This window comes from Peromyscus eremicus, unplaced genomic scaffold (assembly GCF_949786415.1).
Source record: "Peromyscus eremicus unplaced genomic scaffold, PerEre_H2_v1 PerEre#2#chr22_unloc_1, whole genome shotgun sequence".
Taxonomy (NCBI): Eukaryota; Metazoa; Chordata; class Mammalia; order Rodentia; family Cricetidae; genus Peromyscus; species Peromyscus eremicus.
Genome location: NW_026734286.1, coordinates 5453773 through 5480312, shown reverse-complemented (window position 1 = coordinate 5480312; position 26540 = coordinate 5453773). Strand labels below are relative to the sequence as shown.

At 49.8% G+C, this 26540-nt stretch overlaps 1 protein-coding gene across 1 annotated transcript in view; it reads left to right on the top strand.

Annotated features, from left to right (window-relative positions):
• Nucleotides 1-26070, top strand: part of Vav1 (vav guanine nucleotide exchange factor 1) — a 51617-nt gene extending 25547 nt beyond the window's left edge. Inside the window, exons 10-27 of the mRNA XM_059251773.1 lie at nucleotides 490-585; nucleotides 1204-1272; nucleotides 1419-1505; nucleotides 1608-1693; nucleotides 2449-2581; nucleotides 4447-4556; nucleotides 5271-5372; nucleotides 5717-5814; nucleotides 5901-5923; nucleotides 6092-6137; nucleotides 6713-6849; nucleotides 7579-7644; nucleotides 10223-10254; nucleotides 12415-12531; nucleotides 16062-16149; nucleotides 18410-18524; nucleotides 22746-22897; nucleotides 25760-26070. Of these exons, the coding sequence (XP_059107756.1) occupies nucleotides 490-585; nucleotides 1204-1272; nucleotides 1419-1505; nucleotides 1608-1693; nucleotides 2449-2581; nucleotides 4447-4556; nucleotides 5271-5372; nucleotides 5717-5814; nucleotides 5901-5923; nucleotides 6092-6137; nucleotides 6713-6849; nucleotides 7579-7644; nucleotides 10223-10254; nucleotides 12415-12531; nucleotides 16062-16149; nucleotides 18410-18524; nucleotides 22746-22897; nucleotides 25760-25813 (1611 nt within the window). The 3' untranslated portion in view covers nucleotides 25814-26070. The remainder of the gene's footprint in view (nucleotides 1-489; nucleotides 586-1203; nucleotides 1273-1418; nucleotides 1506-1607; nucleotides 1694-2448; nucleotides 2582-4446; nucleotides 4557-5270; nucleotides 5373-5716; nucleotides 5815-5900; nucleotides 5924-6091; nucleotides 6138-6712; nucleotides 6850-7578; nucleotides 7645-10222; nucleotides 10255-12414; nucleotides 12532-16061; nucleotides 16150-18409; nucleotides 18525-22745; nucleotides 22898-25759) is intronic.
• The last annotated feature ends 470 nt before the right edge of the window (nucleotides 26071-26540 follow it).

Genomic DNA, 26540 nt, shown 5'->3' with positions numbered 1-26540 from the left:
CACCGAGCCGTCTCTGCAGTCCGTCCCTCATTTACATTTATGTCTTATTTGTGTATTTGCTCTCTCTGTGTGCACATGCCACAGTGTGTCTGTGGAGGTGCCAGGGACCGGACTCAGACTGTCAGGTTTGTTGGCAAGGCTCTTTACCTGCTGAGCCATCTCGCCAGCCCTGGCACCTTGTTTTTCAGACAGGGTCTCTCACTGGGACCTGAGGCTGGCTGGTTTGGTTAGGCTGACTGGCAGAGAGCTCACAGCTGCCTGCACCAACACGCCCAGTTTATTTTATCTTTAGTGTTTGTTTGTTTTAACTGGGTTCTGGGGATGGAAGTCAGTTCCTCATGCGGCAAGCACTTTACAGACTGAACCATCTGTACTGTTGTCTGTCTGTCCTCCCCTGCCTCTCCTCCTCCTCCTCCCCTCCCTTTGCCTCCCTCCATCCCTCCCGCGTCCATCTGGTTCCCATGATGCTCCTGTTTTCTGCCCTGCCAGGAATGTTCTCAAAGAGCCAACAACGGCCGATTCACCCTGCGGGATTTGCTGATGGTGCCCATGCAGCGGGTGCTGAAATACCACCTCCTCCTCCAGGTGCCGTCACAAGGCGGGGGCTCCCTGGCTGTGGCTGGGTGCTGCTCTAGTCTCCTTTTTCTTGCTGAGATGAAAACGCCCAGACACAGGCAACCATAAGGGAGGAAGCGCTTAGTCAGCTCACTTTCGAGGTTATAGTCCACCATCTTGGGAAGTCGAGGCAGGAAGTCAAAGCGGCTAACCACGCCCACAATCAAGTGCAGAGCCAACGGAACGAATGGTCCCTCACTTGGGCTTAGAGCAATCTCTACACTTATATAGGTCCAGAAACCAGACCCCGGCAGGGGTGCCACTCACATGGGACAGGTCTTCCCACCTCTATGAACACAATTAAGACAATCCCTACAGACTCACACACAGGCCAACCCCGTCTAGACAGTCCCTCACTGAGACTCTCTTCTCAGGTGATTCTTGACTGTCAACACGACCTTTAAAATGAATCATTACAGCATCCTAAGCTGTGCCTAGATAGGGAAGAGCTGGCTTGAGGGGTTGGATGCATCAGCTTTTGGGTCATGCCCCAGCCTCTAGGAGGACCTGGTGGGTCAGCATCGGTTGGAAGTTCTTCTGGGGGCTAGGGGCAGGCCCAGGTGACACCTGACTCCTTGGTCCACACAGGAGCTAGTGAAACACACGCAAGATGCCACGGAAAAGGAGAACCTGCGATTGGCCTTGGACGCCATGAGGGTGAGGGAGTGGGTGTTGCTGGTTGGGTACCCAGGCTGGCAGCAACCTTTCTGCCTCCTGGTGGGGGCTGATCCTCTACTGCCCACGGAAGGGGTTGGGCCAGGGGTGCAGGCAAGGAAGCTTGTCCTACCGTTTCCTGCCCACAGGACCTAGCACAGTGTGTGAATGAGGTCAAGAGGGACAACGAGACCCTGCGGCAGATCACGAACTTCCAGCTGTCCATCGAGAACCTGGTGAGGGGTGAAGTCCAGTGAGCCAAGGGTGTGGACCCATGGGCAGGGTGCTGATCCCCTTCTGGAGATCCACGGTTAAACTCCACTCTGCCTACTGTGTAGGACCAGTCTCTGGCCAACTATGGTCGGCCTAAGATTGACGGTGAGCTCAAGATTGCCTCAGTGGAACGTCGGTCCAAGACGGACAGGTGGGTGGAGCCAACTTGAACCAAGGGAGGAGCAGAGGGCGTGGGCAGGGCCAGTGCTTTGGTGGAAGGTGGAACAGAGTCAATCTGAGTATGGGGTGAGGCTTGGGCAGTAAGTGGCATCTGATTTCTAGATAGGTGGGCAAGTCAACATAGATTTGAGGTGAAACTGTGTAAGGTCAGGGTCTCTTGTTTGTGAGAGAGGGTCTCACCAGGTAGCTCTGGCTGGCCTTGAATTCACAGAGATCTATGTACCTGCCTTTGCTTCCTGAGTGCTGGAATTAAAGGAAGGAGACACCATGCCCATATGAGGCCAGGTATTTAGACAGGCAAGTAGGTAGAGTCAACATGGATCTGAGGTGCAGTCTGGCCAGGGGGCGTGGCTAGATGCCTAGATAGATGAGTGGAGCCAAGATATATCTGAAGGATTCTTGGTGGGGCCAGTTTTCCGAACAGACGTGTGGGCGAAGTCCCTAAATTTGGAGAGGAGACTGGGTCAAGTAGAGGAACGGGGCCTGATTGATAGATGGAAAGGTTGGTGGAATCACCTTAACTGTCACATGGAGTCTTGACGGATGTGTGGTTGAGTGAAGTCCGACAGGGCTGCGCCAACTCAGATCACGTGGGTGAGCTTGACTGAGTTGGTCAAGGTCAGGGTGCGAATCCACCTTGCAGGAGGGGAGAGGCCTGGGAGACGGGGGTGGGTGGGTTGGAAGGGTGAGGGGTCAGACCCGGGCCCCTGACCTGGAGGCTTCCAGGTATGCCTTCCTGCTGGACAAAGCGCTGCTCATCTGTAAGCGCCGCGGGGACTCCTATGACCTCAAGGCTTCGGTGAACCTGCACAGCTTCCAAGTTCGGGATGACTCCTCCGGGGAGCGAGACAACAAGAAGGTGGGCTCTGTCGGCAGGACTGGTGCTTGGGCAGCTTGGCCTTGGGGCCCCCTGCGTGTGGGTGTGAGAGAGAGAGAGAGAGAGTCTCTAACTACTTGCTCTTTAATCTTCTCATTTAAAAATTCTACTCTGTGTGTAAGTTGGAGTCCAGAGGCTAGCTCAGGTGCCATTCCTCAGGGGCCAGCCAACACCTTGTTATGTTTTGTTTTTTCTTCACTGAACCTGGGGCTTGCCCCTTCGGCTAGACTGTCCAGCTGATCAGGGTGACCTAGAGGGTTGCCCATCTCTGCTTCCCCAGCTCTGGGACATCACTCTTGATACACACACACACACACACACACACACACACACACACACACACACACGTTTTTTTGAGACAGGGTTTCTTTGTGTAACAGCCCTGGCTGTCCTGGAACTTGATTTGTAGACTAGGCTGGCCTCAAACTCACAGAGATCCGCCTGCCTCTGCCTCCAGAGTTCTGGGACTAAGACTGTGTGCCACCACCATCTGGCCACTCCTGATATTTTTAATGTAGGTTCTGGGGTTCGAACTCAGGTCCCCAAGCACTTCATTGACTGAGCCATTGCCCAATGCTGAGCCCTTATATGTCTGCATCATTCATGAGGGTGCTGGCATAGACATGGTGGTGGACTTGGTGGTGCAGACTTGTAATCTGAGCTACTTGGGAGTCTGAGGCTGGAGGACCTCAAGTCCAAGGCCTGCCTGTTTACAAAGTGAGTTCAGAGCCAGTCTGGGATGAGCTTAGCTGTTGAGTGATTGTGGGAGGCCCTGGGCTCAGTTTCTGTACTGGGAACACAATAGCAAGTACCAACTAGAAACACAGACCTCAAGGGACAAAACAAAAAACAATAAAAAATATCAAAAACCCAGGCATTATCCGCTCTGCCATCACACTTACATTGTAGGAACTAAGGATGGAAAGGAAAGGGATTCTACAAAGAAAGTAACACAGGATCCCAACAGTGATGGGTGAGGGAGAGGGGATGTGGGCTGTTTACAAGATTCCACTGGTCAGAGTGTGGACATGATGTTTGAGTTATATACCAGGCTTTTTCTTTTGCGCCACCATCCAGCTCCCAAATCATGACACAAAGACTTATTATTAGTCTTGAATGCTCAGCTCTAGCTTAGCTCGTTTTTTGGCTAGCTTTTTTACCTTAACCTGTTTCTCTTTATCTACTTTTTTGCCTCGGGGCTTTTTGCCTTCTCGTACTTTTTTGCTGTTTCCGTGTCTGGCTGGTTGATGGCTGCCTGCCTTCTGGCCCTGGGCGTCTCCCTCATTCTCTCCTCTCTTCTTCTCTAGTTTCTCTTGAGTCTAGATTTCTCCTCCTATTCATTTTCTCTCCCTGCCAGCCCCACCTATACTTCCTCTGCTTAGCTATTGGCCATTCAGCTCTTTATTAGGCCAATCAGGTGCCTTGGGCAGGCAAGGCTAAACAAATGAAACACATCTTTACATACTTAAACACACATCCTTACATTGTTAAACAAATGCAGCAGAAACAAATGTAACACACCTTTGCATAGTCATATTCCACAACAGAGTGGAAATCTCCCTCTTGCATCAGCTCTCTCTTCCATTCTTCTGTCTCCTTCCTCCTCTCTTCCCTCTACCCCTTAGAGAATAAACACACAAATAATGGCTTGCTGTCCGGAAGGCTGTGTGTGGCTTTTGGGCTTATGGATGTGTGTTTGGATGGTCTAGATGGCGCCCTGTGTGAATACATCCATGCACATATCCAGCAGCAGGAGTGGTTTGCTACCCCGAGGGATGAGGGGAAGGTGGGATGTGGTCCTGCCTTCTGCAGGGGGTTCAATCTGAGACCCATTTCTCCACATACAGTGGAGCCATATGTTCCTTCTCATCGAGGATCAAGGCGCCCAGGGCTATGAGCTGTTCTTCAAGACTCGGGAGCTGAAGAAGAAGTGGATGGAACAGTTTGAAATGGCCATGTGAGTCCCCTTCTCCTGTTGCTTGCTTCACTCTCCACACCAAACCAAACCAAACCAAACCAAACCAAACCAAACCAAACCAACCCCAGCAACAATAAACTAAAAACAAACAAAAACCCAAAAGATAAAATGAAAAACCTGAACCAGCAGTAACGATAAACTGAACACAACAGGACAAAAATAAAAAACGAAGACCTTCTCATCTCCTTCTCCTCTACCTTTCCTTCTTTCTCTAGTTTTTCTTCTCCCCTCTCCAGTTCTGCCTCTGTGTACACACTCCCTTCCCACGTTTCCATCTGTTTCTCTCTTTTCACCTCCTTCTCTTCCTCTGCCTCCCCCCTCCACCTGCTCTTCATTCTGTTGAGGTGAAAGTTGTATAACAAAACCCCAAACATCTTATAGCTACAATTCCATGGCATTTAACACATTAGAAATGTGTCATTATCACCTCTTAGCTGAGAACCCTGCCATCACCTCACAGGAGACCCTGTACCCTGTAAACTATCGCTCTCCCTCCTTCTCCTAGCCCTTATGGTACCTGCCCACCTGCTTCCTCTCTCCTTGATACGCACAGCACCTGACTCACAGTAGCCTGAAGGTGGATGCAATTCAAACATCCATGCATGGATACTGCAATACCTTTATTCTGTAGAATGCTCTTCGTCCATGTATGGGATGACATATTGGTTCTTTGCTTTCAAATTCTCTCTCCAGCTCCAACATCTACCCAGAGAATGCCGCAGCTAATGGGCATGACTTCCAGATGTTCTCCTTTGAGGAGACCACTTCCTGCAAGGCCTGTCAGATGTTACTCAGGTGGGTATGTGGGAGATCCTGAGCCTTGGGCTTTCTCAGACTTTCCTCTGTAGAGAGAGATCCTTCACTGGTCACCTGCTTGAGAGAAGGGAAGCCCTACTGTGATCCATTACTCCTCCTCTACCTGTCTTCCTTCTTCTCTTCTCCCTTATCCTTCTTTCGGATAGTGTCTGCCTTAGTAGCCCAGGCTAGACTTGGACATACTATCTGCTTCATCCTTCCAATGCTGGCATGACAGGTATGCATCCCCACAGTTGGCCTTTGCTTCCTTCCAAAGGACATGTGTTGATGGTTAGGGTACCAGTAACACCCCATGACTCTCCTTTATCTCTCCTGCATTCCAGAGGCACATTCTACCAGGGATATCGCTGTCACAGGTGCAGGGCACCTGCACACAAGGAGTGTCTGGGGAGAGTGCCTCCGTGTGGCCGCCATGGGCAAGGTATTTCTCGGCCAATGTGAGGGAGGTGGGCTTGCTTCTCTGTGGGGGGATTTTCTTTCTGAACTATGCACTTTTCCCTTCCGTAGATTTCTCAGGCACTATGAAGAAGGTAAGATCCAATTTCATTCTGTACTTGGGAAATCACAGAGGCTCATGAGAGAGGAACCAGGAGACCCTAGCAGTGGGCATCACCGTCCTTGGCTGGACAAGGACAGTGAAGAGCTAAGGAGTCGCCTGGCTGGGAATAGGTGCCTACTTTCTTTATCTCTCCTTCTAGGACAAGCTACATCGAAGGGCCCAGGAAAAGAAAAGGAATGAACTGGGTGAGTGTGCAGAGTGCTATGAGGGGAGCAACTGGATGCTACTCCAGGAGGGGGAGGAGGCTCCACTTCTGACCATGCCCCCAGCCCCTCACTGGGGGATTTTAGGCAGGGGCTCTACCCTGACCATGCCCTCAGCCCCTCACTGGGGATTCTAGGCGGGGCTCCACCCTGACCACGCCCCCACCCTTCACTGGGGGATTCTAGGCGGGGCTCCACCCTGACCACACCCTCAGCCCCTCACTGGGGATTCTAGGCGGGGCTCCACCCTGACCACACCCCCAGCCCATCACTGGGGGATTCTAGGCGGGGGCTCCGCCCTGACCACGCCCCCAGCTCCTCACTGGGGATTTTAGGCGGGGGCTCTACTTCTAGGCAGCTGTGTATGCATTGCCTAGTGTGTAAGCTGCAGTGGGATTGCTGGGATCCGGCGCAGATACACTTCAGTACATGCTGCTCAGCTTGAATTCCAGTTTCCTCACACTCTCACCACCACTTGGTACTATCAGTTTTTCTCATCTTAGACACAGCTGTGAGTGTTCTGTTAGCCATGTTGTTCTGTCTCCTTCCACCTCCAGGCCTGCCTAAGATGGAAGTGTTTCAGGAGTACTATGGGATCCCTCCCCCACCTGGAGCCTTTGGAGTATTTTTGCGGCTCAACCCTGGGGACATTGTGGAGCTCACTAAGGCAGAGGCTGAACACAACTGGTGGGAGGTATGGACTGTGGCTGTAGGAGCGAGGGGCAAGGCATGAAGTTATAAGTACGGGTGACATGGAGGGGTCAGGGCCCAGCCTCAGGAGGCCCTTGAGTTGCTTCCAGAGGAGTCCAAGTGTAGACGAGGTCATGGTTATGGGTGCAGGGAACCTGAGGGAGTGGGGCCACAGTCTCATGAGTTTCTGGAGTGGGTCCCTGTGGGATAGGTATATGAGTGGAGATATCCGGGGATGACTACCTTCCTGGGAGCCTGGAACTCCTTGGCAGCTCTAAGGACACCACAATATCTTAATTCTATGGATTAGATGTTTTTAATCTTGTGGTGCTGGGGTGGATCTTGTGGGCTTCAAGGGTGCTAAGCAACTCTATCTGCTGAGCCATACCCTAGCCCCTCAGTGGGGGATTCCAGGCGGGAGCTCCATCCCTGACCATACTCCTGACCCCTCACTGGGGATTCTAGGCTGGGCTCCACCCTGGTCAAGTCCCCAGCCCCTCACTGGGGGATTCTAGGCAGGGCCTCTACCTCTGAAATATGTCCCTGATTCCTCATGGTGAGTGAGAGATGAATAAACATGGTATCCATTGAGAGGAGAAATAGATGTATGCATGCAGGTGAGTGCATAGTCTCTCTGTCTGTCTGTCTGTCTGTCTGTCTCTCACTCTCTCACACACACGTGCGAATGGATACCTATAAATTCTGCTCATGCTTTTGTCTCCTGCATTTTTAGGGAAGAAATACTGCTACGAATGATGTCGGCTGGTTCCCCTGTAACAGAGTGCGTCCCTACGTCCACGTGAGTGCCTCGATTCGGGATTGTTAGGGTCAAGGGTTCAGATAGAGGCCTGGCGGACGAAACCAACCAGGGAGGTCACCTTGAGAATCCCTCATGCATCATCTATGTATCCATCTGTCATGTCCCTACCCATCCTGTCCGTCATGGCAGGTCACACCTTGCCAAACCGAGGCTTTGTCTACTCCACTGAGCCACCTTGGAGTCAGCATATGATTGCTGATTGTGGAAGCTTCTTGCTTTTTCTATGAAATAACTTACACTTTTCTTGGGGTGTTGTATGGGGCGGGCAGAGGCCCAGGAGGTGGGCCAGTCCCTGGCTTCTTTCCTAAGCACTAAACAGAGTCCTGTGAAGGCATCATGGCCTCCTTCTTCTGGCCACTCTCCTGATGGACAGAGCTGTCATTTCTTCTCAGTGGTTCCATGGTCATTGTTATTTTTTCTTTTTCTTCTAAAAATACATTTTTTAAAATCAGTTCTTAGAGCATTTTGTACATGCACACAATATATTTTCACCATATTCCCCCACCATTCATGCCCTTAATTCCTCTCAAATCCACTCTCATCCCTACCAACTTTACGTTCTTTTTGTTTGTTATTTTAAAATTAACCCAGAGTTCAATTTGTGCTGCCCACACACTCATGGGTGTGAGGCCATTGACTGGAGCTTGGCTCATCTACCGGGGCCACAGCCTTCAAGTTCAGTAGTTTCGATTCACTTTTAAAATAGTGCATGTTACAGTCATTTATTTTGTATGTGTGTGGGTGTGCCTCCCGTGGCTTACACGTGAAGGTTGAAGGACACTCGTGGGAGCTGGTTCTCCCCTTCTGCTATACAGATCCTGGGGATTGAACTTGGTGGTCAGACCTGTGGGCAAGAACCTTTTCTCACTGACCATCTTGCTAGCCCTAAATCAACTTCCAGTTAGCATCAAAACAATGGGCTTCCTAATGACGGTTTTCTGTTTACATCATTGTCTTTTGTTCACATTTATCCCCAGCTGCCTTCCCTTTCTTCCTCCTCCCCTTCCTCCTGTTCCCGATCTTCTTCCCGAACAGTTCTCTTTTACTTTCATGCCACATATATATGCCCTCTGTGTGAACTTAAATTTCTGTAATGTCAAATTATGTTATGAGTTTCAAACTCCGTTGTTCCTTCCTGATTGGGTAATACTGATTGGTCATCTCAAGGTCTAGGGCATGGCACAAGGGTGGAGCCCTCCTCTAGAATTCCATAGTGAGGGGATGGGGGCGTGGTCAGGGGTGGAGCCCCGCCTAGAATCCCCCAGGGAGGGACTGGGGGTGTGGTCAGGGGTGGAACTCCACCTAGAATCCTCCAATGAGGGGCTGGAGGCATGGTCAGGGTGGAGCCCTGCCTACAATCCCCCAGTGAAGGGCTGGGGGTGTGGTCAGGGTGGAGCCCCGCCTAGAATCCCCCCAGTGAGGGGCTGAGATGTAACTAGGGTTTAGAGTACTTGCTTTTTATGTACAAGGCCCTGAATCCATCCCCATCACTCCTGATAAATTCTAAACAATAACACAAATATACATCATTTAGGTTTGAAATTTAGCTGAGTGGTGGACAGCTTGCCTAGGAAGCACTGTCCCTTTTCTCTATCCACATGCCACCACGTACCCATCATTGCTGGAAGGCATGATTTCTATGATCTGCGCAAATCAGAAAATCCTCCTTCAATATAGTTTTAAGTGGGGGATACTCATTGCATGCAGCCACGGGATTCATAAAGCCATTGTCAGACATGTGTGCCACGTTGTTTGACTGTTTTCACCCCTCTCTCTTTCTCCTCCGTCCCCCTCCTCCTCAGTCCCGCTATCCCCTCTTTCCTCCAGGACTTCTCTCTTCTCCTTCCGTGTCCTCTGTAGACCTGCCACTTTATGCATCTGTCATATTGTGTAGACTTTTGTCCACCATTGAAGGAAGGGAACACCATTCCTGGTGTCCAAGTTTTATTTCTGTTGCTGTGATAAGATGCCTGACAGAAAGTGACTTGGAAGAGAAAGGGGTCGATTTCAGCCTGTGATTCCAGGTTACAGCCCATCATTGTAGGGAAGCCAAGGCAGGAACTTCAAACAGCTGTCACATCACGTTGACAGTCAAGATCAGAGAGAAACGACTAGGTGCACGGTCACCTACTCACTTGCTTATACTCTACTCAGTTTATCTTCTTTCATATGGTTCAGGATCCCTGCCTGGGGAATGATCCACCTACAGTGGGCTGGGCTTCCTGTATCAGTTAACATAATTAAGAACATCTCCCACAGGCACATCATGGGCAGCTTGATCTACACAGTCTCTCCTTGAGACTGTCTTCCCAGGTTGGGTCATGCTGGAAAGGTGGCCAGCACCTTTGGCTTAAGGCTAATGTATGTGTGTTGTATGTGATGTATAGACATGAGGGAAGTCAACCGGGTTCTAGTGTTGTTTTCCCTTGAGTGGCACAGTGCCTGAAACGTAGTACCCAAGCAGCAGATGTTAGTGGAGTGGATATGAGCAGGTGTCCCTGAAGTCTTCCAGGCAAGGGCTTCTTCTCTGAGTCTGGGTTTTTGTCTGTGTTCCCAGGGTCCTCCTCAGGACTTGTCCGTGCATCTCTGGTGAGTACAATCACATTTTCTTATTTTAAAATGGTGTGTGTGTGTGTGTGTGTGTGTGTGTGTGTGTGTGTGTGTATGTATGTATGTATGTATGTGTGTCTGTGTCTGTGTGTGTGTGTGTGTGTGTGTGTGTGTGTTGTCAAGAGAGAACTCAGGCTGAATGTGGAAGTTTTCAGGATAATCAGCAATTTATTATTTGGATCCCAAGCACTTCTGAGTTTACCCTGAGCCAAGAGCTGCTGGGGAGGGACTTGGGGGGAAGGAAGGTGACTGGGCAATTATTAAAGTCACAGGGACAGTAATGGAGGTGGTGGTGATGATGGTGGTAATGATGGTGATGGTGTTGCTGGTGATGAGCATAGTGATGTTGATGCTGATGATAGTGATGGGTAGTGTTGGGGATGATGGAGATGATGGTGGTGATGATGATGATGGTGATGGTGGAGATGGTGATTGTGTTGATGATGGAGATGATGGTGGTGATGATGATAGTGATGTGATGGTGGTGATGAGGATGGAGTTGCTGGTGATGTTGATGGTGGTGATGAGGATGGAGTTGTTAGTGATGTTGATGGTAGTGATGAGGATGGTGTTGCTGATGATGTTGATGGTGGTGATGAGGATGGTGTTGCTGGTGATGATGGTGGTGATGAGGATGGTGTTGCTGGTGATGTTGATGGTGGTGATGAGGATGGTGTTGCTGGTGATGTTGATGGTGGTGATGAGGATGGTGTTGCTGGTGGTGTTGATGGTGGTGATGAGGATGGTGTTGCTGGTGGTGTTGATGGTGGTGATGAGGACGATGTTGCTGGTGGTGTTGATGGTGGTGATGAGGATGGTGTTGCTGGTGATGTTGATGGTGGTGTTGAGGATGGTGTTGGTGGTGGTGGTGATGGTGGTGATGAGGATGGTGATGGTGGAGAGGAAGGTGTGATTGGGGTTCATGTGATAGTGGTGATGGTAGTTGTGGTGAGAGTGATAGTGGCAGTAGTGGTGATGACAGTGATGGTGATGAGGATGGTTCTGAAGGTGATGGTGATGATGCTGATTACATAGAAATAGGTTGCATTATATATGCCACAATATATAAAAGTGCAGTTACATATGTATAGTTATACATTACACATAACTGTGTTATTCATGCTACATATATCATCATAATACACTCTACATGTAGTTACACACATAAGTATGGATACTTCAGCGTGTATTGTATAAGGAAACAGACAAGGCCGGTGAAAACAGCTCAGAGGATAAGAGCACTTGCTGCTGAGCTGGGGGACCTGAGTTTAGGGCACAAAACAAGCCTTTGTGTCACGGCTGGAGGAGAAGACTGATGCCAAGCTCCACATGCAACATAACAGTAATAAAGGAATTCAAAGGACATAAGTACATCACATGACAGTGTATTTGTATTTATATTCGTATTCGGTATGTTTGGGTGCATTTAGAATGGACTGCAGCCATCGCCTCTAGTTCCAGAAACTTCTTCCCACTCCCTAGTCCCGTTCCTACAGGAGGGATTCTCCTGACCAGCCCCAGCACCCACAAATGCACTCCCTGCCTCTGGACTCTCCTGCTGTGGCCGTGCCCCACATGGAGTCCCACGCTGTGCATTCTTTGGTGTCTGGTTCTTACACGGAGCCTGGTGTAGGCCACACTGTGGCCACGCATAGGCTTCATTCCTTTTTCAGTTGACTTCATTGTTTTTGGGTTTTTAAACATTGCATTGAATACTATTAATTTATTTTAAGGCTTCCCTTTACTTAAGTGGTTTTTTTACACTTATTGTGCATGTGTGTATGTGTGTGTATGTATGTGCATGTGTCTGTGTGTGCACGTGTGTGTAGGTCAGAGGACAACTTGTGGGAGTTGGTTCTCGATTCATCCAGAGGACTCCCTGGATTGAACTCAAGTCCTGAGGCTTGGCAGCAAGCTCCTTCACCTCTGAGCCCTCTTGACAGCCTTCCCCTTAACCTTAGTATACAAGGCTGACACCTCACTGGGTTTCTACTCTGGTGCTCACAGAGATGAGTGTCCAGTGTGAGCTCAGGAAAATGCCCGTCACAGCAAACGGCCAAATTCCAAGGACCCCAAAAACCTTAGCTGCACCCCAACCTTGCACCCCTTGGCATGACTGACTCAGGTGTGTCCCTGCAGGTATGCTGGCCCCATGGAGCGAGCAGGAGCCGAGGGCATCCTCACCAACCGCTCTGATGGGACCTACCTGGTGCGGCAGAGGGTGAAGGATACAGCGGAATTCGCCATCAGCATTAAGTAACTTTTCTCTCCCTGAGGCCCCTCTGACCTGGGCTCCTCCCTCTCTGACCACGCCCCTTTGACCTGGGCTCCTCCTTCTATGACCAGGCCTTCTGATCTGGGCTCCTCCCTCCCAGACCACCCCCCTCCGACCTGGGCTCCTCCCTCTCTGACCACACCTCCTCTGACCTGGGCTCCTCCCTCTCTGACCACGCCTCCTCTGACCTGGGCTCCTCCCTTCCTCACCACGCCCCTCTGATATGGGCTCCTCCCTCTCTGACCGCACCCCTCCGACCTGGGCTTGCCAAGCGTGTCTAGGCTTTTACTGTCTAAAAGTGTACACTGTCCACACGCACCTTTTGTTGAACTACTGCATTCTACCGATTTTTACTTCTTTTCCTCCTCTTCTCTCCCTTGTCTTGTTCCCTCTTCCTTTCTCTCCCTTGATGCAATTTTTGCCTCTACTCTTGCGGCCAACACTTTTAGCTTTGATGTGTGAATTAGAAGCTGTGGTACTTGTCTTCCCGTGTCTGGCTTACTCTACTACATAACATCCTCCACTTTCTCCACGTTGTAAATGACAGGATGTTATCCTTTTCGTGGCTGGATAATATTCCACTGTGTGTGTCTGTCACAGTTTCTTCGTCTACAGACACCTTAGTTGATTCCGTGTCCTGGGTGTCGTTGATAGTTTTGCAATGAATACAGGCTTGTTAGGATCACGTGGATATGCTGACCGTTTGTCCTTGGGATATAAAACCTAGCTGCCCCAGGACAGATCTCCTGGTCTCCATGCTGCACTAACTTACATCCCGCCATTGAACTGTGACTTTTACTTGCATTATTTATTGTTTGTGGTCGTTCACCCATGTGTCCACATGTGGATGCTGCAGCAGGCATGTAGTGGTTGGTGACAACTTGCAGGAGTCAGTTCTCTCCTTCCACCATGTAGGTCTCCGGGATTGAACTCATGTTGTTAGGCTTTGTGGAAAGCTCCTTATGCATTGAACCACCAGCAGCCCCCACCTGGAGTTTGTCCCCTCCTCCCCAGACAAGGTTTCTCTGTGTAGTCCTGGCTGTCCTGGAACTCACTCTGTAGACCGGGATGGCCTCAAACTCAGAGATCCTCCTACCTCTGCCTCCCGAGTGCTGGGATTAAAGTCGTGCACCACCATGGCCCAGCTCCACCTTGAGTTTTGAAGCATCATTTTTCATTGAGAATAGGCTATGCGGGCTGGGGACCCACCTCTCTCTGCCCACCTAGGACTGGGGTTACAAGTGTTACCCCACCTTGGTCTTCTTTTTTTTTTTTTTTTTTTTTTTTTGAGACAGGGTTTCTTTGTGTAGCTTTGCGCCTTTCCTGGGACTCACTTGGTAGCCCAGGCTGGCCTCGAACTCACAGAGATCCGCCTGGCTCTGCCTCCCGAGTGCTGGGATTAAAGGCGTCCACCTTGGTCTTCTTAAGTGGGTGCTGGGAATCGAACTTGGGTCCTCATGCTTGAGCAACAAGCCCTTACTGACTGAGCCACTTCCCCAGCCCCTACATATATCTTGTCTCCTTGAGTTGAGGGGTGGTGTTTTTCTAGCTTAGTTTTCATCGTGAGTTTGTGATCCCAGCAGACTGTGCACAGGCCTCGATCCTCTTTGGAATTTTGGCTGTGTCTTGTCTTGGTGACAGCTGCAATGACTGCAGTCACTGTGGTCTTGATTTGCATCTGCACAATAGTTTCAGAAAAGTACCCCAGGATAGGGGCTGGCGAGATGGCTTGGTTTGAAAAGTGCCCTTCAGATCACCTTGTGGGCCTCGGTTTAATTCTCAGCAGCCACTTAAAGCCAGGTCTGGCTGTGCCCGTGACTCCAGCCCTGGGGACTGAGAGGCAGGAGGATCCCAGGACCTCGCTGGCCAGCCTGGCCTAATCCCCGAGCTCCAGGTCCCTGGAGCGTGCAAAGTGCAGATGTCCGTGGAGGGGAGCCCATGAAGCATGCATGGGGAGAGTGGCCGCAGTACCAGGACCCACTCCACGTGTGCACGTGACCGCCAGGCGCAGCCGCCTTGGATGCTAAGCTCAACGCGGCAGCTAGGGAGTTAATTTGCCCCGGTCACTCCGCCCCTGATTCCACCTTTATTTTTAGCTTTGGGGTTTTCCAGTACTTTTGCGAGAGCTCAGCAATTTAACGAAAGTTTGTTTCCTGTGTGTGCGTGTACCATGGTGCACTGTGAAGGCCGGAGGACAACTTGCGAAAGTCTGTTCTTCCATTCCAATGTGAGGGGTCTGGGGGTTGAACTTAAATTGTCAGGCTTTGTGGCAAGCACCTTTACCGGCTGAGCCATCTCAGTGACCCCCTCAACGATTAAACAAAAAAAGCATTTCTAGGGGTTTTTGTGTTACTTAGCTTCTCCTGTTGGCAGAAATGCCCGTCTTTCCCCTTGGTCCACCCGCCTCTGCTTCCGGAGTGCTGGGATCAAAGGCGAGCGCCGCCGCCATGCCCAGGGTCCCTTCCATTTTTGTTGTTCTGTGACTCACCAGGCTAACGAAGCCCTTTTTCTTCCCATCCTTCCTATTCCACCATCTTTCCGGCTGCACGGTGGACTCTTCCCTCTCTATTCGAGGACACTATTGTCTTCTCGCAGGCTCTTTGTGGCTTCTCAACACATCCCTGAGGTAGTGGGATTTACAAAATCCTGACAGAAGCCACTGAATGGAGAAAGGGTTTGTCCACCTCACGATTGGAGAAAACCATGGGGAAGGTGCCGTGGCAGGAGCATGGGGCAGCTGGTCACATCGCACCCACACTCAGAGGGCAGAATGTCTTAGGGTTTCTGCGGCTGTGATGAAGCACCATGACCAAAAGCAATTTGGGGAGGAAAGGGTTAATTCAGCTTACAATTCCACTCCATCACACTCCATCACTGAGGGAAGTCACAGCAGGAACCTGGAGGCAGGAGCTGAGGCAGAGGCCATGGAGGGTGCTGCTTACTGGCTTGCTCCCTGACTTGCTCGGCCTGCTTTCTTAAAGAACCCAGGACCAGCAGCCCAGGGACGGCACCACCCTCAGTGGGCTAGGCCCTCTCTGTCAATCACTAATTAAGAAAACACCCTACAGTCAGATCTTACTGAGGCATTTTGCAATGAGGTTTCCTCTTTCAAGATGACTCTGTGTCAAGTTGACATAAAACAGAGATGAATGCAGCTCGCTTTCTCCTTTTTTACTTAGTTTAGAACTCCAGTCCCGGGGATGTTCCCATCCACATCCAGGAGGAACTTGCCCTGTCAGTTAATCCCCTCACAGATGCACCCAGAGGTCACTAAATCCTGTCAGGTTGACACCCAGGATGAGCTATCTCAGGGAGAAAGAAAACTTCTGTAGAAGATGAAGAATGGGAGGCTCACAGTGGCAGAGACCCCAGGAGGATGGGTTGGGATCCCCATCCCTGAAGGAGTCCAGCTTGATTCTTCCATCCTTGGGGCTTGCAGCCTGGGTGGAGGCGTGGTAGAGCTCCTCAGATTCGGGACTCAACCATCTGATTCTTCTCTCCCTCGCTTCAGGTATAACGTCGAGGTCAAACATATTAAAATCATGACATCAGAGGGGCTATACCGGATCACGGAGAAGAAGGCTTTCCGGGGTCTTCCGGTAAGGGCCACTGCCCCCACCCCCACAGAAGCTGCCCAGAGCCTGTGTGGCACATGTCTGCACCCATGTCATAGGGTCCTCACTTTATACTTAGAGAAGCCCTTCCCAGGGAGACGTTGACCATGAACTCATCTCCCTAAGGACCAACTGTGTGGAAAAGACAGATAATAGTGCTGGGCACTCACAGGGGTGTCTGTTAATATCAAACAGGCTGAGCTGGGGAGAAGGCTCATAGATAAAGTGCCCAAGGGGCCTCAGTTTGATCCCCAGAACCCACAGAAAAGCCAGGTGTGGTGGTGAATGCCTGTAACCCCAGCCCTGGTGAACTGGAGACAAGTGCCTCCCTGACTAGGCAACCGGGGGGCCCCAGGCTCGGTGAGAGGCCCTGACTCAAAATATAAGGTGGAGTGTGATAGATGGGGACACCTGGAGTCAACCTCTGGTCCCCACACGCATGCCCACACCCACACACAGATGTGTTCACACTCACCACCACCCCTCCCGGCTGACTGGAGTCAGCCCACCCTCTGCCTTCCCGTTTCACAGGCTACCAGAGCCCAGATGGTTACAGGTCTCCACACTGGCTCCACATGACCTGAGCGACTGCCTGTCTCGTTGAGAATGTATGAGCGCTTAGCTAGTGTTTGGTGTACTGTTAATGCTTTTTATCTTCCTCTAGGCGTTTGAAACTGATTGGTGTGCGCACGTCACGTGGGCCTTACCCATGATCAGTAGATCTTTGAGGAAACTGAGGACATTGACAAATTCATAACTTAACAAGTGTTGAGTCAGGTCCTTCCACCGTTACGTGGGTCTGGGGCTGTGGACAGAGCGTGACCCACTAAACCATCCTACCTGCCCCACCCCTAATTTTTTTTTCATGATAATGGCATTTTTTAACCTGAAGTTCTTGAATGGGGCACTTTGTTTGTGGAACACTCTTGAATTTGGGCCCAACTGATTCTATGGCGTCAGCATGAGCCATTTGTGGGAGAAAGACCCATAAACCCAACAAACTGGGAAGTTGAAATCAAATCTAAAGTCTTTCACAGAGGCCAGATCTGAGCTATTGATCTCAGCTGCCACCCATGATCGTCTTGTCCCCGCTGTGGGACCTGGGCGGAGAACTTATTGTCTCTATTTATAGAATGAGAGAGGGCGGGCAGGATGGCTCAGCGGGTAAAGGTGATTACCACCAACGCTGAGAACCTGAGTGTGACCCCTGGAACACACATGGTGGAAGGTGAGAACTGGGTCCTGAAAGTTGACCTCTGACCTTCACATGCGCTCTGTAGCACCCTGTTCCCCAAATAAATAAATAAATAAACAAACAACAAACAAATAAATGTGAAATGGGAGAGTTGTGAACATCCTCAACACTCAGGGTTCCCGGAGGCTTTGGTCATGTGTGGTGTGCATGCTGGCTGGTGCTTACATGATTATTAATTATAAAGGCATGGGCACTATGGGAGGCCTTGGGTTTGGTGAGCCTCTTTGGTAACCTCGGCAGGAAGTAAAATGAATTGGCTGCTTGGAGAACCAGCCTCAGCCTGTGGTAGTCTATTGTTGAGTTTGTTCATTGCTGTGGCCGAACACATGGTAAAGCAGGTTTTTCCAGCTCACAGCTGGAGGCTGGGGACTGTCCTGGAGGGAGGTGTGGGGCAGGAGCATGAGGCATCCGTAGTCAGGCAGCAGAGAGCGATGTGGTTTGGTGCCCAGCTTGCTTTCATTTTTCTTCCTTCCTTTCTTTCTTTTTTTTTTTTTTGTTTTGTTTTGTTTTGTTTTGTTTTTTGGTTTTTCGAGACAGGGTTTCTCTGCATAGTTTTGGTGCCTGTCCTGGATCTCCCTCTGTAGACCAGGCTGGCCTCGAACTCACAGAGATCCGCCTGCCTCTGCCTCCTGAGTGCTGGGATTAAAGGCGTGCGCCACTACTGCCCGGCCTGCTTTCATCTTTTTATTCTCCCTGGGACAGCAGCCTTGGATGGTGCCACTCACATTCAGGTGGAATTTCCCACCTCATCTGAGTGCAGCCATGCCCAGAGGTTTGTCTCAGGGTAAGTCTAGGTCTTTCAAGGTGATGGTCAATAATGCTCATGGCAGGGTCCCTTCCGAGGATGGTCCTTGCTGTTCCAGTAGAGGAAGGAGTTCCCCATCATAGTCAGCCACCAAGTTGCTGTTTGGAGTGCAGACAGGGCCTGGGCTTTGCTCTGCCGTGGGCTGGCCAGCTGGGAGAACAACTGTTCTGTGGTTATTTTTCCAGGAGTTGGTGGAGTTTTATCAGCAGAATTCTCTCAAAGATTGCTTCAAGTCGCTGGACACCACCTTGCAGTTCCCTTACAAGGAGCCTGAGCGGAGAGCCATTAGCAAGCCGCCAGGTAGGGGGACACCCCAGGCTGGGGGGCTGCACAGCACTTTCTCTCCGTGGAGGGAGAGCCAGGGGTTCCAGGGCCTGCCTGCCCCTTTATGTGCCATTGTGTGATATTGGAGATTTCTCCTTTTATTTGTTAAAGATTGATGTGTGTGTGTGTGTGTGTGTGTGTGTGTGTGTGTGTGTGTGTGTGTGTGTGTGTATGCCACCCAAGTGCTGCCTTAGTTAGGGTTTCTGTGAAGAGACATCATGACCACAGCAACTCTGATAAGGAAAACATTTAATTGAGGTGGGTTGCTTATAGTTTCAGAGGTTAAGTCCATTATCATCATGAAGAAGAGCATGGTGGCATGCAGGCAGATATGGTGCTGGCCACATCTTGATGAGAAGGCAATAGGAAGTAGACTGAGGCACTGGGCATGGCTTGGGCATATATGAGACCTCAAAGCCCACCCCCTACAGTGACACACTTCCTCCAACAAGACCACATCTCCTAATAGTGCCACTCCCTGTGAGCTTATGGGGGCCAATTACATTCAAACTGCCACATTCCACTCTCTGGTTCCCATAAGCTTGTAACAATATCATAATGCAAAATGCATTTAGTCCAACTTCAAAAGTCCCCATAGTCTATCATAGTCTCAATGATGTTGAAAAGTCAAAAGATCAAAGTCTCTTCTGAGATTCATGCAGTCTCTTAATTGTAATTAATTCCCTGTAAAATAAAACTTAAAAAAAAAACAGATAATAAACTTAAACATATAATGGCACAGGATATATGTTAGCATTTCAAAACACAGGAAAGGGAGCATAGTGAGGAAATACTGGATCAAAGCAAGACCGAAAAACAGCTGGGCAAACTCCAAACATTGCGCCTCCATGTCTGATGTCAAAGCACTCTTCAGATCTCCAACTCCACTCAGCTTTGTTGACTGCAGCACACTTCTTTCTCTTGGGCTGGTTCCACTCCCTGTTAGCAGCTCTCCTGGGCAGCCATCCCATGACTCTGGCATCGCCAGTATCTTGGGTTCTCCAAGGCAATCCGGGCTTCAACTTTGCAGCTTCACACACAGGCCTCTCTACTAGGCCTCCATTCAGGGACATCCTTAACACATGCCTGGCCCTAGCTTTCTTTAGGCACAGAGGCAAATTCCGTAACCCATTTCTTCTATCCTTAACTCTGAAGCTAGAGTCATGTGACAGAAGCTGACAAGTTCTGTTGCTTACTGGGGCTGTGTAGCCGTAAGTTTTCTCTGGTCCTGCCCAGCCGTGGTCCTGCAGCTGCTTGGACCCAAGTAAACAAATAGAGGCTTATATTATTTACAAACTGCATGGCCTGTGGCAGGCTTCTTGCTAGCCAGCTCTTATAACTTGACCCATTTCTATTTATCTATAAGCTGCCACGTGGCTTCATGGCTTACCGATACTTTCACATCTTACTTCTCCTGGTGGTGCTGGCTTCTCTCTCCAGACTCCTCCTTTCTCTTTCCTGTTTCTCTCCTTCGGTTTCCCACTTGTCTCTAAGCTGCCCTGCCATAGTCCAAAGCAGCTTATTTATTAACCAATGGGAACAACATATGTTCACAGCGTATGGAAAGACATCCCCCAGCAGGGCTGGAACATGGCCCCCTTGTTTAACTACATCTTCACCAGCTTTCTGTCTTTTACTACCTAAGCTTGGCTGTCTTGGAACTTGCTCTGTAGACCAGGCTGGCCTCAAACTTAGAGATCCACCTGCCTCTGCCTTCTGGGTGCTGGAATTAAAGGCGTGCACCACCACACCCAGCTCTAAGCTTTTCTTTAATTCCTTTTCACAAGTTGGAAACTTATCTGGGTGGGATCTTGCTCTGGGATCACCATTCCCTTTAATCAATTTCTTCATCGATTTATCTTATTGAACACAAGACTTAGCTCCATTCCACTTCCTGGTGCCCCTTTTCTCAAGCTGTACATTTTGTGTTTTTATTTGCTCAGCTTGCTATTTTTCATTATAGATCTTCATTAGAGTTACCACTAATAACCACGTGACAGAATCTATAGCTGGTTGTTTTAAGATTTCTTCTGCTAACACAATTAATCCAAAACTCTTCACTTTGACCCCAGGTGGACTCTTTGGACAAGGGCAAAAAGCAGCCACATTCTTCACCAAAATATCACAAGAATGATCTCTAGGCAACATACTAAAATTCTTCTCCTCTAAAAATTGCTGAGTATGCCCCTCACAGTTCAAATCACTCTTAGCACTACTGTCTTCCATGCTCCTACTAGTAGGGCACGTTAAGCAGTGCTTAAAGCATCCCACTTGCTCTCAAACTCCCAAAGTCCAAACTACTCCAAACAAAACCATGGTCAAGCCTATCACTGTTGTACTTTTAAAATGGTGGGAAGGAGTCACACCATATAACAGGGTCCATATAGGAGGTTTATTGAGGGGAGGGGAGAGAGAAAGGGCAGAGAAGGGGGCAGGGACTGGTCTCTGGGGATGAGGAAGGAAAAGAGAAAGGAGACGGGAGGTGGGCAAGGCCTGCCTTTCATAAGGAAACGTAGCAAATGTGCACAGTGGACGCTCTTAGTGGCTGCAGCTGAGGATACATCCTGTCAGGACCCTAAGGGCAGGCCAGTACAGATGCCTAAATGCTAACAATCACAACAGTACCTCTGGCCATGGTGCCAACTTCTGTCTTAGTTAGGGTTTCTATTGCTGTGAAGAGACGCCATGACCATGACAACTCTCAAGGAAAACAATTAATTGGGGTGACCCGCTTACAGTTTCGGAGGTTCAGTCCATTATCATCATGTCAGGGAGTATGGTGGCATGCAGGCAGATACGGTGCTGGCCACATCTTGATCAGAAGGCAACAGGAAGTGGACTGAGGCACTGGACATTGCTTGGGCATATATGAGACCTCAAAACCCTCTCCTACAGTGACACACTTCCTCCAACAAAGCCACATCTCCTAATAGTGCCACTCCCTATGAGCTTATGGAGGCCAATTACATTCAAACTACCCCAAGTGCAGTGTCTGCAGAGGCCAGAAAAGGGTGCTACATCCCCCGGAGCTGGAGTTACAGCTGCCCAATGTGGGTGCTAGGAACTGAACTCAGGTCCTCTGGAAGAGCAGCAAGTGTTCTTAACAGCTGAACCATCTCTCCAGCCCCTATTTTTAATTTTTAATCATGTGTATACATGTGTGTCTGTGTATTGCTCTGTGCACTTGAGTGCAGTGTCCACAGAATCCAGAGGAGAGTGTTAGATTTCCAGGAACTGGAGTTACAGGTGATTTGGAGCCTCCATGTGGGTGCTGGGAACTGAAGCCCTGAATCACCTCTCCAGCCACCCTTAATGACTTTTTAAAATATAGTCTACCTTCTCTGTGTATCTGAGTTTAATATGAAGTTAAGGACGTACAGGTGTACAGAAATTGACTATATATGAAACACCATTAAAATGATTGAAAACCTGGTCTCACCACGTGTGATGTGCATCCTTATAATCCCAGCACTCAGGAGGCTGAGGCAGGATGGTGATAAATTTGGGCTCAGTGTGGGCTACATAGTGAGTTGGAACCACATTGGGCTACATCATGAAACCTTACTTAAAATATTTAAATTTTCTAAATTTGGCCTGAGAGGATAGTGTTGGGAGTAGAGTTGTGTCCCTTCAGCCTAGAGGTCACCCAGTGGATGCTCTGGTTTCATGTCTATTGCTGTGATAAATGTCATGATGGAAAGCAATACATGGGACAAAGGACTTACTTTAGTCCACAGTTCTAGGTTACTGTCCATCCCTGTGAGGGAGCCACAGAGGCAGGGGCCTGAGGCAGCTGGCCACATCCCATCAACAGTCAGGAGCAGAGAGAGATGAATGTGTGCTTGCTCTCTTGTGCTCCGCTCACTTTGTCCACTCTTAGTCAGCCCAAGACCCCCCCCCCCCCCGCTGCCTAGGGAATGGTGCCACTCATGGTGGGCTGGATCTCCACATCAATTCACTTCATTAAGACAACTCCCACAGACATGTCCACAGGCCAACACAATGCAGACATCTCTCTCTCTGAGACTCTCTCCCCAGGTTATTCTAGGTTGGGTCAAGTTGACAGTTGAAGCTAACCATCAAAGAGACCCTTCAGCTAGGTGGTACCATCCCGAGAGCGTGTCCCTCTCTACACTGTCCCCAGACGGTGGCTGATATTTACCTCAGACGCTTAGGCATCTCTTTTTCTCTTCACAGCTGGAAGCACCAAGTATTTCGGCACCGCCAAAGCCCGCTACGACTTCTGTGCCCGGGACCGATCGGAACTGTCCCTTAAGGAGGGTGATATCATCAAGATCCTCAACAAGAAGGGACAGCAGGGCTGGTGGCGTGGGGAGATCTATGGCCGGGTGAGGCAGGAGGGGGAGGGCTAACTGGGTGGGGTGTGGGGGGCGTGGCTTGGCTGTGGTGGGATGGAGTGTGGCTCCCATGCAGGTCACCCTTAGTCTGAGGGGCAAAAGGACACTGAGATTTAACACATTTTCCCACCCACATCTATTTATTGAGAACACACTATGAGCTAGAGATTTTTCTGAGTGCAAAGGGAGCATTTCCAATGGCTGTCTTTGTGAAACAGTGAGATCATGTGACCTCTAACAAGGCAGTCACACCAGGGAGTGGTCAGGATGGTGATGGGAAAGAGGACCCCAAGCAGGGGAGCTCCTCACCCACCCTTCCAGAGGTTAGGGTGATGAGAGGCTAGGAGGGTAAGGAATAAAAAGGTTAAAGCAATAAAATGGCTGCCAGTGGGCTGGAAAGGTTCTAAGCTGGTGCAGTGCTTGCATTATAAACTTGAAGACCGAGTTCAGTCTCCCGAACCCACCCATCCATCAGTTCATCCATTCCTCAGAACCCACCCATCCACCAGTTCATCCACTCCTCAGAACCCACCCATCCATCAGTTCATCCATTCCTCAGAACCCACCCATCCATCAGTTCATCCATTCCTCAGAACCCACCCATCCATCAGTTCATCTATTCATCAGAACCCACCCATCCATCAGTTCATCCATTCATCAGAACTCACCCATCCATCAGTTCATCCATTCATCAGAACCCACCCATCCATCAGTTCATCCATTCATCAGAACCCACCCATCCATCAGTTCAGCCATTCATCAGAACCCACCCATCCATCAGTTCAGCCATTCATCAGAACTCATCCATCCACCAGTTCATTCATTCCATAGAATCCACCCATCCATCAGTTCATTCATTTATCAGAACCCACCCATCCATCAGTTCATCCATTCCTCAGAACCCACCCATCCATCAGTTCATCTATTCATCAGAACCCACCCATCCATCAGTTCATCCATTCATCAGAACCCACCCATCCATCACTTCATCCATTCATCAGAACCCACCCATCCATCAGTTCAGCCATTCATCAGAACCCACCCATCCATCAGTTCAGCCATTCATCAGAACTCATCCATCCACCAGTTCATTCATTCCATAGAATCCACCCATCCATCAGTTCATTCATTTATCAGAACCCACCCATCCATCAGTTCATCCATTCAACAGAACCCACCCATCCACCAGTTCACTGATTCATCAGAACCCACCCACCCATCAGTTCATTCATTCATCAGAACCCACCCACCCATCAGTTCATTCATTCCACAGAACCGCATCCATCAGTTCATTCATTCCACAGAACCCACCCATCCACCAGTTCACCCATTCATCAGAACCCACCCATCCATCAGTTCATGCATTCATCAGACAAATTCCCCAGTGTATGCAAATTATGGAGTGAGAGGGTGATCGACAAATATGGGAGATGCAGAGGAGGAATCTGTCTCGATCACTGCTGCATCACATGGCTTGGCAGATAGTAGGTGCTCAGTAACTATTGAATGCATGGAGAGGCAGACTTGGGGTGACCACAGTGCTCTTTGCCCACTCTGGTTCTAGTTAGAAGGAGAAAGATGCTCCTGAAGGTGCTTCAGGCCAGCTCGCTTTGGCTAAGTTCCTACTTTGTACTGTATGGATGGAGGCCCTTCTCCATGTCATCCTCTGATGAATTTGAGCATCTAGCATTCCTCCTTGCTCGAAAGTTTTCTCAGTATTTTTTTGAATGATGATAAGGACACTGGTTAGAACTTCTGTTCTATTGGGGGAAACATGTCACAAAGCTCCCATGATTTAGAGAAATGCTCAGATGATAAACACATTTGTTGTCACATTCAGCTGGGGGTCGAGAGAGTCACTTAGACTGTTTAAGCAGGTCTGGGGCAGACAGGGTTCATCCAGGCATTCATGTGCAAGTCACCCATCTCTGTGCAACCATTCTTTCTGTTTATGTGTCTGTCTCTCTACCCACTCGTCCTTCCACCCATGTATTCATCAAGCTATCATCTACCCACCATGCCCATTTATCTATCAATCATCTATATATTTGTTCATCTATCACCCCACCCATTCACTCATCATCCACTCACCCACCCACCTACCCACCCATCTATCCCATCCACTCATGTATTTATGCACTAGCCATTCACCCACCCATCCACTTATCCACCAGTTCATCCAGCTACCCATCCATCCATTCATGCATCCACCCACCCATCCATCCATTCATTACCCATCCATCCCATCCACTAATGTATCTATGACCATCCATCTATCCATGCACTTATCTACTCAATTATCCATCCATCCTTCCATCCATCCATCCATCCATCCATCCATCCATCCATCCATCTATCCATCCATTTATCCATCCATCTATCACTCACCCACCCACCCATCTATCCATCTGTCTACTCAACATTCCAAGAACTATTAATAAAGTGTTTACTGAGCCCTGGGACCTGTTCTAGGCTCTTGGGAGTCTGCTGAGTAGGAGACAAAACTCCCCGCCCTTGTCAACCTCACGTTGTGATGGGGGAGGGGAGTTGGCTTAGCAGTTAATCCTGTCAATCAGCAGAATACATAATCATTCATTATTATGTCACGATGATGATGAGCTCTGTGGAGGACGATCAGGGCTAGATGTGTGTGGAGTGGGTGTGGCTTACTTTGTTAAGCAGGGTGACCAGAAGACTTTACTGACAAGGTGACACATGAGCAGAGGGCCATCCTTGGGCATACACAGTGGAGTAACAACAGGTGTGAAGGCCCCACGGCAGGAGGGGTCCAGCCTGCTGTGATGAGGGGCGAAGATGACAGATTTTTCTCATGGGGTTTTCTTCTGTCTCCAGATTGGCTGGTTCCCTTCCAACTATGTGGAGGAAGACTATTCTGAATACTGCTGAGCCTGGTGCCCTGCAGGACAGAGAGAGAGGAGAGAGAGGCAGATGCGTGCTGAGCCCAGGACGCCAGCAAGGTTGAGGGGCCTTGAGCGGTCCTCGATGGCAGAGCGTCTGGATGGAGAGCAGACAGCCGGTAGCCATGTGGCATGTTCCCAGGATGAAGCCCAGATGGTTAATTTATAACACATTGATTGTCTCGAGTCCCCCAAGGAAGATGGGGCTTGAGGCAACTGCTTCTAATAAAATGAGGAGAGCAGGAATTGGCGTGCTCCAGACCGTCTGTAAGGGGAGCCACAGGAAGGGTGCACACCGACAAAAGTTCATTCAGCACTGCCCGCTCACAACGAGGTCACCTTTCTCTGCCTTTTATGGTGCAGGTTGAAGGAGACCTGGGATTCCTACCTAGCAGGAGAAGGTGCTGTGCTTATAGGGCCGGGGTTAGAGATCAAGTCTACACCTCTCCTTCTCTTCTTTTCTGTCCTTTGTGCTTAAGATGGACCTTATGGAGGGTGGGCAGTATTGTGGGCAGACACACTACTGCTGAGCCCCTCACTGGGGTATTACAGGTGGGGTTCCACCCTGACCACGCCCCCAGCACTTCACTGGGGGATTCTAGGCGGGGCTCCACCCTGACCACGCCTCCAGCCCTTCACTGGGGGATTCCAGGCAGGGCTTCCTCTGCTGTGCCACAACTCCAGGTACTTTAAAATCAGGGTCTTACTCTATAGCC